The sequence below is a fragment of the Capricornis sumatraensis genome, chromosome 8, assembly GCF_032405125.1.
Source record: "Capricornis sumatraensis isolate serow.1 chromosome 8, serow.2, whole genome shotgun sequence".
Classification (NCBI taxonomy): domain Eukaryota; kingdom Metazoa; phylum Chordata; class Mammalia; order Artiodactyla; family Bovidae; genus Capricornis; species Capricornis sumatraensis.
Genome location: NC_091076.1, coordinates 98512509 through 98529262, shown reverse-complemented (window position 1 = coordinate 98529262; position 16754 = coordinate 98512509). Strand labels below are relative to the sequence as shown.

Below are 16754 nucleotides of genomic sequence, written 5' to 3'. Positions count from 1 at the left end.
CAGGAGGGACCAGATGAGATGAGACGGGGTTTTTTCAAAGCAGGAAGGGGGCAGCCCCTCTGGGAAAATGGTCTTCAGGACAAACCGCTTCCTCAGGGTCAGTCTGGCCTTTGTCTCAGGCCAGTTTGGGATTCAAAGCACGGGGACTGATGTAACCTTTACTTTGGGGAAGGTCTTGGAGCAAAGAGATAGTCGCTCATTTATCTGGCTCATCTGTTTCCTGTGCTATGATCTTGCTCTCTGCCACATTCCACGAAGGGAAGTTGCTCCTGGTTGAAACAGTGGAAATGTCCAATTTCATGGAAAATGATGTGAACTCTCTTGGTGTAAGACCAAGAGAAGACCTGCTTTGTTTATTTGTTTGTTTTCCTTCTTAAAAAACTGTGACTATATTTGGCTTTCTGTTCTCTCTTTTTATGGATGTTCAGTCTTCAAAAAAAAAAAAAGTCCAATATGGTTAAATGAGTGTTCCCATCTGATGTGGATGTGGGTTCTTTATTCTGACTTTGGTTCTTCTCTTTGTCTTTTAAAGCCAAGCAGATGCCAGTGGAGATGTCCAGGTCAGTGTCTTTTGGAAGAGGGGAGGCTGATCTGTGGGTATGGATAGACTCGTCTGGCAAGGATTTCTGTCATTAGGAAGTCTTCCGTGGTTCTTGGCAAACTCAAAAAATTTAGGACCTTGAGTATGAGCTATGGAGGGATGTGTGTGTGTGTGTGTGTGTGTGGGTATGTGTGGGTGTGTAAGACTGCCAACTGTCCTTCAGGAGAAGTAATGGCTTATATTCTGACATCATGTCCTTTCTACACATTTCCTTATGAAATTATCCTGGTGGTAGATGGAATTAAAAATTTTTAAACTTAATTGGCAAAATAGAATTTCCTTAAACAATGGGTGTACTATTCTTACTGTTCTTGAGATCTAAACTCCCCAAATATGGAAACTATCTCTCTGTTCTCGAGAGAAAACATTAACACAGGATAAGGAATCCCCTCCCTCCCAATAAAGGATTCCTCTTGTTTAAGCCTCCTTTGGTCCGGACACTGATTTCAATGACAAAAAGATTTTTGTCCAGTAATCATAGAACTGAAGAAAGCATGAGTTCCCAATAAGAGAGTAAAATTTTCCTCATTGCAGAAAAGTCCTCCTGGTTTTTCTCATGCTCTTTCTTTGACTATGTTGTTAGTTTGGAGTTAGAGCCAAGAAAAATGTTATTTCTTTTTCCTTTTTTAAATTTCGATTTAAGGCCAGCCGTACCGCTTTTGAACTCCAACAATGAGAAGACATTGTCAGATGCCAGCACTGAAGCCGACAGACGTTATGGTACTGTCATGGTTTTGTGTGGTTGTTAACAATTTTTTTGTAAAGTAATTAACCTCCAATTAAAATTTAAAAATTTATTAAAAAAAATAATTTTTCCCAGCTTGCTCCCATCTCTTATCCTTCTGAGAAGCAGAAATCCGTGGGCGGTAGGGTGAGGTTGAACGGGAAACTCTGGCTTCAGGCAGAGGCGCCTAATCTAATCAGTCATTGGGTGGTGGGCTAGGAAGCAAAACAAAAGCGTCAGAAGAAAGGCAGAACATAGTGTTCTAATTTCACCACCTTTTAAATATCCCAAGGAACGAAAGGTGGAGAGTAATTACAATCTGCGGACAACCACGTGAGTTCTTTTCAAACACAGGACACTGCCCACGTGTAATCATTTTCCATTTGTAAGATAGAAACCAGCTATGAAATGAAGGCACTGGTAAAACATTTCAGATGAAATTATTTCTTGCAAGCACAAGGCAATTTCAAACTTGCCACAATGGGAAGCGCATTTAAAGATCTCACTGTTAGTAGATGTACTTAAAATAAAGAAGTGGTACAAAGAATACTTAGTTGTGAGGTTCATTGCAAGCTGAGAGTCAGCTCAACTGGGAGCCAATCCTGGGAGTTCTTTTCTTTTCTTTTTTTAATTGTTACTGGCTGCACTGGGTCTTTATTACTGTGTGCAAGCTTTCTTTCATTATGGAGAGTGGGGACTACTGTCTAGTTGTGATGTGCAGGCTTTTCATTGTGGTGGTGTCTCTTGTTGTGGAGCGTGCGGGCTTCAGTAGCTGCTCAACATGGGCTCAGTAGTTGTGGTGCGTGGGCTTAGCTGCCCCACAGCACGTGGGAGCATCTCCCAGACCAGAGATGGAACTGGTGTCCCCTGCATTGCAAGGTGGATTCTTAACCACCTGACTACCAGGGAAGCCCCAGGGAGTTCTTAATCCCATTAGATCTTGGAGAAAATTATTCAAGCCCTTAGCAAGGGTGCTGGCTCTTTCCCAGAAGAGGGCATGATTACATCACACGAAGAGTTCTGTCCCAGATAGGTTTGGGAGTTGAACACTGGTGTTCTTTTTAAATTTTGTAACAGTGTCCCAGAAAATAAGAAATTTTTAGAATACCCTCTTTACAGGGAAGTCTTGAGAAATCTTTTGAGAAAGGAGCAATTCCTATTGTACAGAACCACAAACTTTTTAAAAAGTAAAATATTTGTCATAATTAAAGTAATGTGCCAATAAAGAGAAGAGAGCAAATATGTCATTTGAGAAACTCCGTTCAGAAAAATTTGGTGAATATTTAGCAAAAAGTAATCCAATCCTATAGAGAAAATACCTCTTTCTGGTATAAAGTGGGCTCTGTTGGTAATATGTATTATGTATACATAAGTATGGGCTTCCCTGGTGGCTCAGAGGGTAAAGAATCTGCCTGCAGTGCAGGTTTGATCCCTAGGTTGGGAAGATCCCCTGGAGAAGGTAATGGCTACCTACTCCAGTATTCTTGCCCAGAGAATTCCATGGACAGAGGAGCCTGGCGGGCTACAGTCAGTGGGGTGGCAAAGAGGTGGACACGACTGAGCGATTAACATACATAAGCACAAATATATGATACTTTAAATACTGATACTTATATTAAAATAGAATTTCCTCTCAAATTTCCAAAATGCAAGAAATGCTACAATTCTTCTTACCTTTTTCTCTGCACAGATTATTTTAGCTTATAAATATATGTTAGTAATCACAATATGTATACGTGCTCAATCACTCAGTTGTGTCCTGCTCTTTGCAACCCTATGGGATTTAGCCCACCAGGTTCCTCTGTCCATGGAAATTTCCAGGTACTGGAGTAGGTTGCCATGTCCAACTGCAGGGGTTCTTCCTGACCAAGGGATCGAACCCACATCTCTTGCGTCTCCTGCATTGGCAGGCGGATTCTTCACTGCTGTATCACCTGGGAAGCCCAGTAATCATGATAATAATTAGTAAATACATAATGACATGGAGTGGAAAACCATGTGCTCTTCAGGGATAGTATTTATAGCATTCATAAGAATTCTTTCTAATAAAGAACAACTTGGTTAAAAAAAAAATTCAAAGAACTTTCCCCATGCCCAAGTGGCAGCCTGAGGTATTGCAGTATCTTTAAACCATGTTCTCATGGACCCAGTTCTCTAGATAGAAAGGGTTACTTCACCAGTATCCTTCATGCTTCTTGTCACTGGCTCATCCCTTCTAGAATTAAGCTTAATTTCCTTTGAAACTGCTTCTAGTGAACAATTCTGAATTTTGAACCATTCATAAATCGGACATCACACCAGTTTTAGAAAGACACCACACGGTGGGTTGGATGGGGCCCAGGGGCACTGGGAGGGTATTCAGAACCCAGATACACTGTGGTTGCCAACTACACTAAAGAATTTGGCCTGGACTTCTCTTATTAGTGGCACTGAGTCATTTACAATTTATGTAGAAAACTAGGAACTCCATGGTCTCTCACAATGATTGCTGTTTTTCAACTAGGTTTCAATGAAGATGTTGGAAACCATGCAATGAAGCCATTAAATGAAAATAAAGGTAATTATCTAATTTTTAAAAAAATTAGAAATCTTTGCTTTTATGTCAAAGATGCCTAGGAAAAGAACTAAAATTGTTAAGACCCCATGGCTGTTTCCTCACCTCTCTTAAATAGAGATGGTTCTTGGTTTTTCCAAAGACATTATCTAGTGTCTGTTGTTACTTCTCTTAAAAGTAAGCGGCAGTGCTATTTCATTTTTATTTGTATTTTTCATTTTTATTAGACATTTAGTAGATACAAAATAATGTTTATAACATGTATAAAATTTAAACAATAGCAATTCAATAAATATCTATCCATCATCCTTAAAGAGAAAAAAGAACATTTCTACTATGTGTATTCCTCCCCACCCCAGCCTCTTAGCACTTTTATTTTTTTTTGCCAGCTTTACTGAGATACACTTGTCATATAACATTGTATAAATTAAAGTGTAAAGTGTGATGATTTGCAGTAACTCTATATTGGAAAAAACACCCTATGCCTCTGCTATTCAAGAGAAGGGAAAGCTTCCTGACTTGTTTAGTAGTCCATTCTGAAATCAGGAAGTTCCATTTTGGGTGTAACTGGATTTCCTATGCGTATGCCTCACACTCTTCAAGCACTTTGAGGCTGGGGTCCTGTTCCTCATTTCCTGAGATCCTCACTGTCTTGGAGAAAGCGTTCTGTGCCTGTGGTCAAGGAGAGGGCTTCTAGAGGTAACTGCTGTGACCCATGCTGGCTGGATTCTGTATCTACTTTGCAAGTCCGCTCACTGTGGTAACAATGGGACCTGACCCGGAGGGTCCTTCCACATCCTGGGAGCGCAGGCTTCCTCACTGCCTCACTCAGCCTGAGTTTTTTCACCCACTTCAATTCAGTCCAGTTCAGTCGCTCAGTCGTGTCTGATTCTTTGCAACCCCATGAATCGCAACATGCCAGGTCTCCCTGTCCATCACAACTCCCGGAGTTCATTCAAACTCACGTCCATCAAGTCAGTGATGCCATCCAGCCATCTCATCCTCTGTTGTCTCCTTCTCCTCCTGTCCCCAATCCCTCCCAGCATCAGGGTCTTTTCCAGTGAGTCAGCTCTTTGCGTCAGATGGCCATAGTATTAGAGTTTCAGCCTCAGCATCAGTACTTCCAATGAACACCCAGGACTGATCTTCTTTAGGATGGACTGGTTGGATCTCCTTTCAGTCCAAGGGACTCTCAAGAGTGTTCTCACCCACTTAGAGTGACGTTAACCCTGTGTCTGGTTTCCCTGTTAAAAAATACCAATTAATTTGATCATTTGAGCAGAAAACTCTAATGCGGCCTGAGTCCCTGCCCCACCTCCCCCAACCCAAGGAGACCCTGTCTGACCACAGGCTGCTGTGATTCTTTCGAGCAGAGCCTCTGACCTTGGACGTGGAGTACACAGAAGTGGAAGTGACCTCCCCTGAGCCTCACCGAGGTACTGCCAGCCCGTGAGGGACCCCCACATCATGCTCTCTGGTTGTAGATGCTGGACTGGACTGTGCTACAGCTCCGGGACAAGAGTCTAGTCACCCTTGTCACTCAGGAGGGAGGTGGCCAGCAGACAGGCGGGCTGAACATGCCTGAGGTGGGAGCAGTGACCCCCGTCCAGGCTTGGAGATGTACAATTGCATTATCATTTCAGTTCAGTTCAGTTCAGTCGCTCAATTGTGTCTGACTCTTTGCAACCCCATGAATCGCAGCACACCAGGCCTCCCTGTCCATCACCAACACCCGGAGTTCACTCAAACTCACGTTCATCAAGTCAGTGATGCCATCCAGCCATCTCATCCTCTGTTGTCCCCTTCTCCTCCTGCCCCCAATCCCTCCCAGCATCGAGGTCTTTTCCAATGAGTCAACTCTTCGCATGAGGTGGCCAAACTTCTGGAGTTTCAGCTTTAGCATTATTATTTATCATACAACTAAAGATGGGTGTGTTTTATTGAGCAGTTACTAGGTGCTAAGACATCGGTGTGTCGAGAGACTGTAGGCTGCCTCACCCCTGGGCGTTTGGGTGTTCTTCCAGAGGGAGCCCCCTTGCCCCAGTCTAGAACCTTCCTTAAAAAAAAATTGCTTACGGACTGAGCTTGTGTAAATGAAATGCGTCTTTGAAGGAGTAAGCAAGGGCTTGGCTATTTAAGGGACAAAGGTCTTTGAAAGCAGAGACTCTCTTCATGGGAAAACAATGGCACCAGCATTGTGTGTGTGTGTGTGTGCCTGCTCAGTCGTGTCCGACTCTTTGCAGCCTTATGGACTGTAGCCCGCCAGGCTGCTCTGTCCACGGGGTTCTCCAGGCAAGAATACTAGAGTGGGTTGCCATTTCCTCCTCGAGTGGATCTTCCCAGCCCAAGGATTGAACCCGCATGTCCTGGGTCTCCTGCACTGGCAGGTGGATTCTTTTACCACCGAACCACCTGGACTTTGGGTTTTGTTTTTCTGTGTGTGGTTCTCCTGGGCAGGCTGGTTTGGGGCACCAGCCCCTGGCTCTGGTCCTGCACTGGGGAGACTGACTCATGGTGAGTTAAGTCCGCAGCAAGTGCTAGAACATCAATCTCAGTTGCTTCTGGCACCACAAAAAGACATGCATATCCAACTAAGCCTCCTCAGCTCCCCCAGAGGCTGCCACACCAAGGAAGCAGCCATCCAGCCTTCCTGCCCTGCTGGGAAGCTCATTAGGACTGTTGCCAAGCACCCCGCTTCCTGCTGAGGCTGAGGCCAAACCGTGTTCACTTAGCCTGGCACACCCAGGGCTGCTTTGCAGACCACACCTCTGTCACCTCAGCCAGAGCCACACGGTGAGGGCATTCTGGCTCCATCATCTGGAAGGAGTTTGGGGGTCCTTCCTTCCTCCTCTGCTTAGCTCAGTTCCAGGTACCATGTCTGCAGATGTGGGTGTGGAACCTTCCAGGCAGGGCCATCCCCTGCGGCTGGGTGCTGCCCCACAGAGCCATGGTGCCCGTAAGTCTCAGTCAGCCTGGCCCCTGGAGTTGATACTGCCCATCTGCTGGCCTGCAGAGGGTGTCCCAGTTCTATATCTAGGTCGGATGGGGACAGAGGTGGGGGCCACGGCCGGCCTGAAGTTCCCTCCCTCTTATTGTTTCATGGTAAAGTGATTTGCTGGGTTAACAAATTAAAGGCTGTGATGGAGCAGCCCCAGCACAAGCGGTGAGGTTGACACACGCGGTGCCCCCTCTCATGGAGGTGTAGCCTCTGAGGGAGTCAGGGAAACAAGGAAGCGATGAGCAGATGGTATCGGGTTAGAGTCAGAGCTTGCGGGAAGAGTGGGGAGAGAGGAGAAGGCCTGCAAGGTGGTGCCTCTTCTGGCTGGTCCCAGAAGGCCGGTCAGAGGGCTGGCCTTTGAGCTGGGGCCTGAAGGGCGCAGGGAAGGTGGCCCCGCCAAGAGGAAGGAGGGCCAGGAGGACTAGGAGATGTGCAGGGCAGTGGGAGGTGGGCTCGGGCTCGGCTCATTTAAAGATCCGAAAGAGGACCTTACAGCATCCTTAAGCGACACTTTTGGATCCTTAAATGTCTGCAGAGCGAGCGAGAGGGAGCCAAGGCAGACGCAGCTGGAAGGACCGGGCGGAGCCGCCAAAGTTCTCTTTCTATTCTAGTCCACCGAGAGCAGACTGGGGGCCTTTGGAAGACTTTAAGCAGCCAACTTCCTCTTTAAAAGTGACTCTGTGATCCTTAGGGCTGGTATGGAGGGTGGATTAAAAGGAACAAAAACTGAAGCCAGGCGAGCGGAGAGATAGAGGAGAGGAGAGATAGATTCTGGATATATGTTAGCCCTGGACGAGACATTCATGGCAAGGATGAGGGAGACGGAATTTCTACAAGTTTCCTGACTGAACAACCACATGGATGTTCATGATGCCTGCATTTGGGAGCACAGGCTCAGGGGGAGCCTGGTTCAATCGGGTTAAAAGTGAGAGCCTGAGAGGGTGTGGTGCAGGGCTCTGCGGCTCAGAACCGGGTCTGGGTGGGTTGTGGCCGGTGGGACTTTAGGGAGGCTCCTTGCCAGCCTTCCTGGGTCTGGCCTGAGGTCCTCCATCCCTGTGCCTCATGGGCTCCATCCCATGAGTAACAGCTCACTTCCTCCTAAGGGGGCTTCAGGCTTGGAAGGAAAAGGGAACCGCAACAAGAGGCCAGGGCTGCATGTGCGTGGGAAAAAGCCCCCTGTCCTCCATGCATGCCTCACCAAGCACTCAAGCAGACGGAGATTGCCCTGGGCACTGGCCTTGAAGATCTCTCTCTCTCTTTTTTAAAATATTTATTTATTTGCCTAGCTGCGCCAGGTCTTAGTTGCAGCCTGCAGGAGCATGCAGGATCTCTAGCTGTGGCATGCGAACTCTTAGTTGCGGCATGTGGAATCTAGTTCCCTGACCAGGGATCAAACCTGGGCCCCCTGCACTGGGAGCTTGGAGTCTTAGCCGCTGGACCACCAGGGAAGTCCCTGGCCCCTCGAGGTTCTCATACTGGTCCCAGAGGGCCAGGCCCCACCCTGCTGGCTGGGCCAAAGCGAGGTGGAGTGGTGAGGCCTCTATACGAGGCCTCGAAGGCTCTGGGTTGCAGGAAACTGAAGCAGGAAGAAGGAAACAGGGCTTTGTCCTCGGAAAAGCATCTGTTTTCCATTCCTTGGGGAGGCTTTCCACATTGGCAGCATCTGGTTTTCTTGCTTGCAGGTAGGGAGGGAGGGGTTGAAGGGACAAGAGGATCCCCGGGACCAGATGAAGCAAGGGTGTTTTCATGCCCAGTCATGCAGCTGCGGGGTCGGAACCCCCGGGGGGACTTTCCCCAGTTTGCACAAAGGTGCTGAGTAGGCTGCGGGGGCCTCGGCAGTCTGGGGTGAAAATGGGAAGTCTCTAAAAGACTCCAGTTGTTTTCTGGACCCAGCCTCCTTGACAACTGAGGGACAGTGGGGGAGTCTGGCCCAGGATGGTGTTTGCCTGCTGTCTCCCGTGGGTGGGGCGTTACTAGGCAAGGAGAAGACCGTGGGTTCAAGGCCACTGGTAGACTTGACCTGGTCTTGGCCAACCCAGTTCCCTATTGTCTAGGCCTCCCTCCTCTACAGACGGGATGGAGGAAGGAAAGGGGACCAGTCCAGCTCCAACCGTGGCTGGCGGCTGCCCAAGTGGTCACTCGCAGGTGGAGGAGGGGTGGGAAGGAACTCGTTAAATCCCGGTTTGCTGCCTGTTTGCTCTGAGACCAATTGCTGGGAAAACCCCATGACGTTGAAGCCATCTCTTTCTCTGTTGAACAGAGAAAAACAGAAGCCCAAACAAAGCCCCTCCGGAAACATCCCTGACAGCAGAGACAAACAGCCTGTTGGCCTGGTTTAGTCATTAGCGGGCAGCTGCTGCCACCGAGCAGCGGGAGGAGGCGGGAAGCCCTCAGTGAGCTGCAGACTTCGTCCACATGGCCAGGGGAGCCCGGAGGGTGGGGGTGGGGAGATTCCACTGGGACAGCTGCAACTCTGACAGCTCAACCAAGAAGTGAAACCCCTCTGTGCCCTGGCTGATGCTCCGAGTGATGGGATGAAAGGGAGCCAAGTGCAGCTCCTTGGATCCAGAGGGTGTCAGAGTGTCCCCAAGGTGACCAGAGGTTCCTTGGGAGCCCCTTATGTGCCTGGGGATGGTGGAGTCCCCCAGAGTGTGCAGGCCCCCAGGCTTGGCTGCGCAGCCCCTTCCCTCCCTCTGCTGGCCCCGTTGTGGAGGAGCGCATCGTGCAGTGTGCAGTGTTCCAGAGCCTCTATCCCAGCACTCTTTGCACCCATCGGCCCTGGAGCCTGGAGTTCCGAAAGCTGGAGCCAAGTCCCCATTCCCTTTTCTTCTTCCACGGTGCCTGGCACACAGGAGGTGTTAGGACCGTGTTGAATGAGTGACGTGTCCAGGCCTGACATTGAGTGGAGAGTCCCTCAGGGATGGGGTAGACACCACCCCCTCACGCCCTAGCAGACATGGGGATCACTGCAGCTCCCCTGTACACCCCCAGGTCTGGTGCCACGAAGAGAGAGTGGTGTGGGCATCTCTGCTCTCCTCTTGGAGAAAGATAGGTGTCCCGGTGTGGGGGTGCCTTGTAGCTCAGCCACTCTGCTGTTGGTGCCCTGGGGGAGTCACTATGATGCCTTCTGCAAGGTCCTAACACCCTGAGTGCCCCAAGTTCAGCAGCCAAACTGAACTGCCCCCCAAGCTTTCTCCTGGCATTCAGGTCATGACTTAGGAACCGCCACCATTTGGTGTATAGTGAATGATGGTGATTTTCATCCTAAGACCTAAATCTTCAACGATCAGGCTGATCATGTAAAGCCTTCCGGAAGGTCTGAGACAGAGATCCCTGCAGGGAGACTGACTGTTGTTTTCACTGTCCCATCAAACTTTATAGATGCCTCCAGGTAGATGTGCAGGGTCTGGAATCTGGAGGAGCAGAAGACCCAAGACGCTGCCCTAGAGGAGCGGGGGGTCCCCCAGGGAGACGGCTGTGGAGACAAGCCGTGTCAGTGCCTTGGGCGAGTATCCCCGAAGTGCTGCGGGAGCCCGTGAGACCGCCCCGGCCCCGGGGAAGAGGGGCGCATGTAAGGGCGGATATGGGTGTGTGAGGATGTGTGCGCCCAAGGGTAGGAGCAAAGCCTGTCCCGGGGCTTGGAGGGCGAGGGGGAATGGGCCAAAACAGAAGGTCCTTGCAGTCAGTGCAGGAGTGCAGGGCCAGGCCACGGGAGAGGGGAGTCTGGTGAGCTGAGGGTATCTTGGTGTACTTAGAATCAGTGTATGTGCCCTGGCCATCTGCCACCGAGGAGGGCGACATCCAAGTGGCACTGCCCATGGTGGTAGGAAGCATCACCCAGTCTGGAGCTCCATTTCCTGATCTGTAGCGGGGGAATCCTGGCCACAGAGCACCAGGCGTTTTTCTACAATAAGGCCTCCTGGTCCTTTGCACAATTGAGAGGGAAGTGGCAGGTTCCATCCTGAGGGTGTGAGTGTGTGTACAATGTGTGTAGATACACTGTGAGTGTGTGCACATGTGTGTATACACAACCTGTGCATGTACATTGATTTAAACAGATGGCCGTACTGGGCGTTCTTTGTCTCCCGAACCCTTGAGTCTCCTCTGGGAGTAATCTACACCTTTAGTTGGTTATCTTGTCTGCTGTTCAGGAAAAGTCCAGACCAGAGGATCTCAACCCTGTCTGCATATTAGAACCCCCCAGGAAGCTCTTCCCTGGAGGAGGGCATGGCAACCCACTCCAGTATTCTTGTCTGGAGAATCCAGTGGACAGAGGAGCCTGGTAGGCTACAGTCCATGGGGTTACAAAGAGTCAGACATGACTGAAGCAACTGAGCATGCATAGGAAGCTCTTAAAAGACCAATGCCAGGGCCCACCCTGGACCATCTCAATCAGAATCTGCATTGAGGCCAAGATTTTCGGCATTTGAAATCAACCAGCCCAGCTGTCCAGTGTTGTGAGCGGGTCTCCGCTGATCCTTACAGTTTCAGTGATGCCCAGGCTCTAACCCAGACTTTCCCAAGGGTGACTGGAAGACCCTATCCCAGCCTCCCAGGAAAGGGCTGGCAGAGCAACTGGACACAGGGTCACAATGGCAGAGAAGGAGGGAGGGGGCCGCAGAGCTGAAGACTCCAGATCTGCATGGGGGGGCACCTCTACCCACACCCCCAGGGTCCAGGGTCCCACAGTGGCCTGTCAGTCTCGTACTTCCAGGCTGAGAGACCAGGATCTTCCAGGAAGTGGGCTGGGCTCGGTGGTGACAAGGACGCCAGGGGCCCCTGCAGACACTACTCATGGGGCCGGCCAGGGGGTGGACCGTGGGGCACCGCCTTTCTTGGGGTACCCCAACATTCTCCTGCTTCAGCAGTGGCTGACCTGGCTGCTGACCTGTGCTTGGCCCCTTTCCAGGTCTGGGCACAAAGGGCACGGAGACGGTATACAGTGAAATCCGGAAAGCTGATCCTGGTGAGTGAGAGTCCCCTACACTCCCAGCCTGAGTCGGGGGGAGGGCACTTCCTATAATTTCATCCATGGGATCTCGGGTGTGGACCGGGGAAAGAAGGTACAAAGGAGTGCAGAGTTGCACTGGAGTTATCGACGGTCTCTCCCCACCACCCTGAGAAAGTGGCCACGTGTACTGTTTATGTAGTCGACGCACACTTACGGAGGACAGGCTGCATGCCAGGCAGACAGAGGCTCAATCGTTCACACCCAGCTAAGGGCCAGGTGGACTGGAGCGTGTCCTGGAGCCACTGTGTGCTCACGAGGTGCCCAACAGCGTTCTGGGCACTCCTGACCCGGACAGAAGCAGCGCAGTCCTGCCTGCCTCTTCTCAGGGGCCTCGCCCGCTCCTCACACAGGCCCTGGTGCACCAGGCTCCTGAAGGCCTCAGGCAAAGCCAGCCCTTTGCTTGAAGGATATTCAGTAGCTACATCCTTTCGGTGAGCACGCTGACTCTGGGCGAGGGAGGCGGGGAGGGACTCACTTCCTCCTCCTGTGATTTCTGCCCAGGCCCCACCTCATTCCTTGCCTTCTCTGCTTCCTCTCAGAGAGCCTTCCCCAGGGCTGGGCGGACCAGGAACTTCGGCCATGGCCTAACAATTTCATTTTTGTGTAATGATTCTAGTTCATTCTCATGAAATGAAATCCACAAAGAACCACTTTTATTTACTTAATTAAACGTTTTTTTATTGGAGTAGAGTTGATATACAATGTTGTGTTAGCTTCAGGAGTACAGCAAAGTGAATCATTGCTACATACATACCTCCACTCATTTTAGATGCTTTTCCTATATAGGCTATTACGGAGTCTAGAATAGAGTTCTCTGTGCTGTACAGTAGGTTCTTATTGTTGCTCAGTGCTCAGTTTTGTCCAGCTCTTTGCAACCCCATGGACTGTGGCACACCAGTCTTCCCTGTCCTTCACTATCTCCCAGAGTTTGCTCAAACTCGCATCCATTGAGTTGGTGATGCCATCCAACCATCTCATCCTCTATCACCCCCTTCTCCTTCTGTTTCTTATTAGTTATCTATTTAAAAAAATTTTTATTCAAGTATGGTTGACTTATAATGTGTAAGTTTCAGGTGTACAGCAAACTAGAATCACTCCCAACAATCATTTTTTTGGTGTAATTATTCTATTTCATTCTCATGAAATGAAATCTACCAAGAACCACTTTTATTTATTTTTGTTTCTTCATTGAAATCTAGCTGATGGACAGTATTACGTTACATTCAGATTTACTATATAAAGGTTTGGCATTTTATTATTAAATGATCACCAGCTAGTAACCATCTGCTCCCATACAGATTTATTACAATATTATTGGCCACCTTCCTTGTGTGACATATTACATGGAAAATAAGTCACAACCCCAAAAGCACAAACATTCCCAGAGAAAATAGTCACTAGGCAGATATCTTTCTCTGTACAATAGATCTCTATTTAAGTGGATTCTTTGAAAAGGAATTATTCAAATAGACAAGGAAACTTCAGTAAAACCTGGCTACACCAAGGGCGGTCCACAGACAGGTAGCAGGTGGTCTCAGGCCCAACCCAGACCCACAGAATCAGAATCTTTTCTCCCAACAAGGTCCCACGTATTTCTGATGCCGCCAACATTTGAAAAGCAGTGTCTTACCTCAAGAGTCTACTTGTTATCTCAACTAGGAATCACCTCTTAATCAATCTTTTAAAAGGTGGTATTTTCATGAATAGATCAGAAACTCAGCCCCATGGGGAATCTGACACTGACTGAATAATTTTTGAAAACCATTTCCTGGGGGATTTTTAGCTTCAGTATCTCACTTGGCATTCTTAGCATTATTCAGAGATAGCAAAACACAAATTCAGAAACAGGCTTCCTCTGTTCTTCCAGTGTTAGCAGAAAGCTGAAATTCAGAGAGGGTTCAAAGTTGGTCCTGTCAGGTACTTGTATAAAAATGCCCTTTGCTTTCCTCATGGTCCCTGAGATGGTTTACTTTCAGTTGCTTTGGTTATGCAAAAACTCAACATTTATTAAGCACTTCCTGTTGGTGCTAAGTGATCTATATGACATTACCTCTTTCAATCCTCCACAATAAATCCCATTTTTCAGATGAGGATACGAGACTTAGGGAGCTTAAAACAGTTCCCCGAGGTTAGTGCTAGTTCCCCGATAGCTCAGTTGGTAAAGAATCTGCCTGCAATGCAGAAGACTCCAATTCGATTCCTGGGTCGGGAAGATCCCCTGGAGAAGGGAAAGGCTACTCCAGTATTCTGGCCTGGAGAATTCCATGGACTATATAGTCCATGAGGTCACAGTTGGACCCGACTGAGCGACTTTTACTTTCACTGAGAACTGGCCCACCCTAGAGCTGGATTCCATACTCCTGATCACTAAATGAGTTCCTTTGGTTTTGAGGAAGGGCAGCTGGTGAAGGGTAGAGACTGCAGGAAACCCAGGCTACAGGAGGCCTGGGCTCTCGGGTCACCTGAGGCCACCCGGGGAGGCCCCAGGCTGCTGGTGAAGGTCACACCCCGTGTGGATTCCCAAGGGTTAGTATCTAGGGACCCTGCAGATTAGCCTGACAAAAGACAGATAATTAACAAGAAAAAGAGGAGGGAAACTCCTGGAAGGCTTGCCTCTGTTGATTCTTATTTGCCTCCAGCTCAAAATGACCCTTATGCCAAAGCGGCTTATTTTAGGGTGACACATTCTGATTTTCTACTCTGCTTTAGGGCAACTATTCTAGTGTGTTTTTTCAGGGTCCCCAGGCTGGTTCTAGATGCCTGAGTTTTCAGTCCCCAGCTGTTGGAACCCGACTGCTCCCCCCTAGCTGGAACAGACCATAAGCTAGACCATAGCACCCAACCCAGCAGGGATTTGAGGTGGTGCAGGGCCCTGTTTTGCTGGCAGACATTTGAGCCCCTGCCCTGGTACTGCCACATCACCAGCTGTGCAACTCTGACCAAGATGCCTCACCTCTCTGAGACTCAGTTTCTTCAACTATTAAACACAGAAGAGATTAAATAAGAGAAGGGGATGAGACAGCAGTCCAACTCTTTGTGACCCCATGGCCTGTAGCCTGCCAGGCTCCTCTGTCCATGGAATTCTCTAGGCAAGAATACTGGAGTGGGTAGCTATTCCCTTCTCCAGGGAATCTTCCCAATCCAGGGATCAAACCAGGGTCTCCCACATTAAAGACAGACTCTTTACCATCTGAGCCACCAAGGGAAACCCATTCTTACCACGGTGAGCAGTCAATCCATTTTAGCTAAAAAACGCAGAAGGAAAACTCGAGCCATAGAGTTCAGTGCCTGGCCCAGCGCAAGACAAGAGCCAGCTCTGGACTCCCAGGCTAGGGCACTCCCGCAGCACCCTCTGGGCCATCAGGGGTCAACTGGGGCTTGGGTCTCTCTACAGTCTGGTCTCTAACCTGGTAGCCAGCTCCTGTCAGACGGGTAGAGGGAGCCCTGGGCCTTGTAGCCAAAACCACATCGTTGCTGCAAAAGCCAGCATCTTGGAAGCCAAGGGAGTTCCTCTTTTTGAGCATTTCCCACTTGTCTGCTGCCCAAAGGAGGAGGCTGTGAGCCTTGGTTAATTCCTCTTTCCTTTTCTTTCTTTCTTTTCCTTTATCAGCTGCTCAAACCCATCACAGGGTTGATGGAGGCTCTGTTATTATTCCTGCTCTGCAGATGGGGTGATGGGCCCAGAGGTGACATAGCTTATTCTGGTCCATGGCAGAGCAGGGATGGGGTGCAGGGAGCCTGGCTGCAGCGCGATGCCCCTCACAAGCTTCATGTTCCCTCTCTGTGTTGCCAAACCAATTGGTTTCCACTGTCATCAGCCTGATTAGAGCATTCAGCTTTGTTGCTCTTTACAAGTTAAGAGTAACAGCCTGGTGTGGTCTGGGTGACCCCAGGTGAGTCAGGGAGCCTCTCGGGACCTCGGTCACCTTCTCTGCAGAATGAGGGGCATGTGCTCGAATCTCGATGAGGGCTTCTGCAGGTGGGTTAAAATACAGGTAGTTTGGCACTACCCTTAATTCAGTAGGTTGGGAGTGGGCTGAGAACTTGCATTTCTAACAAATTCCCACATGCTGCTGCTGTCAGGCTGGGGATACGCTTTTAGAACCATTTTCTAGATGTTCTGAGTTCTGCTCTGGTTCTCATTCAAGGGGGTAGAGTCTTTCTTCCTCCCCAGCAATCCTGGAGTGATTGTTCTGGACTGGCTGGTAGAGATAACCCAGAAACTGTGTATGTGTGTGTGTGTGTGTGTAGTTTAAGGGGAGGGTGTGACCCACAATAAAAAGAAAAGGCCGCAGTGGAAGTAGGTCTCAGTGAGCAAGCTGAGTACAGGGCGGGGTCTTGTCTGACCTTTCCTTCTTAGTGTTTCTTTCTTCTCCACCTTAGCTTCTCAGTTTCCCATCCTTTTTCAACACGCATCACTTCAGGGCTGGGCTATTTTGAGAAATGGCTCACAGGACATAGTTCTGGCACTTAGACTCCCTTTTTCCCCTGAGTGATACAAAGGAAAACTGCTTGTCTAGATAAGCCAAAGGGCATCGGGCAGGCCTGGCCCCAAGGAGCAGCTCTAGGGTGGGGCTCTGGGTAGGACCAGGGCCCTGGAGAGGGTGTTGGAGACTGTAGGCTGAAGAGTGTCTGGGGAGCTGATGGGCTATGGGAGGCACCAGGTCTTTGTGATCTTGGCTTTAGGCTCTAAGCTCAGTTTTGTGTGTATTTTGTAAAAATACATAGCACTTGCCATTGTAACCATTTTTAAGTGCGCATTTCAGTAACACTGAGTACAATCTCATTGTTATACAACCATCACCACGATCCATCTCTAGGACTTTTTCATCTTTCCTAACTGACGCTCCTTACCCACTAAACAGT

The 16754-nt window shown here is 49.1% G+C and overlaps 1 protein-coding gene across 6 annotated transcripts in view; it reads left to right on the top strand.

Annotated features, from left to right (window-relative positions):
* Positions 1-16754, top strand: part of PECAM1 (platelet and endothelial cell adhesion molecule 1) — a 66166-nt gene that overhangs the window by 37902 nt on the left and 11510 nt on the right. Inside the window, exons 10-14 of one of the 6 annotated variants that reach the window (XM_068976438.1) lie at positions 533-560; positions 1245-1321; positions 3829-3882; positions 5253-5315; positions 11787-11843. In XM_068976438.1, coding sequence (XP_068832539.1) covers positions 533-560; positions 1245-1321; positions 3829-3882; positions 5253-5315; positions 11787-11843 — 279 coding nt within the window. The remainder of the gene's footprint in view (positions 1-532; positions 561-1244; positions 1322-3828; positions 3883-5252; positions 5316-11786; positions 11844-16754) is intronic. The other 5 variants (XM_068976440.1, XM_068976439.1, XM_068976441.1 and 2 more) reach the window with 5 other exon arrangements.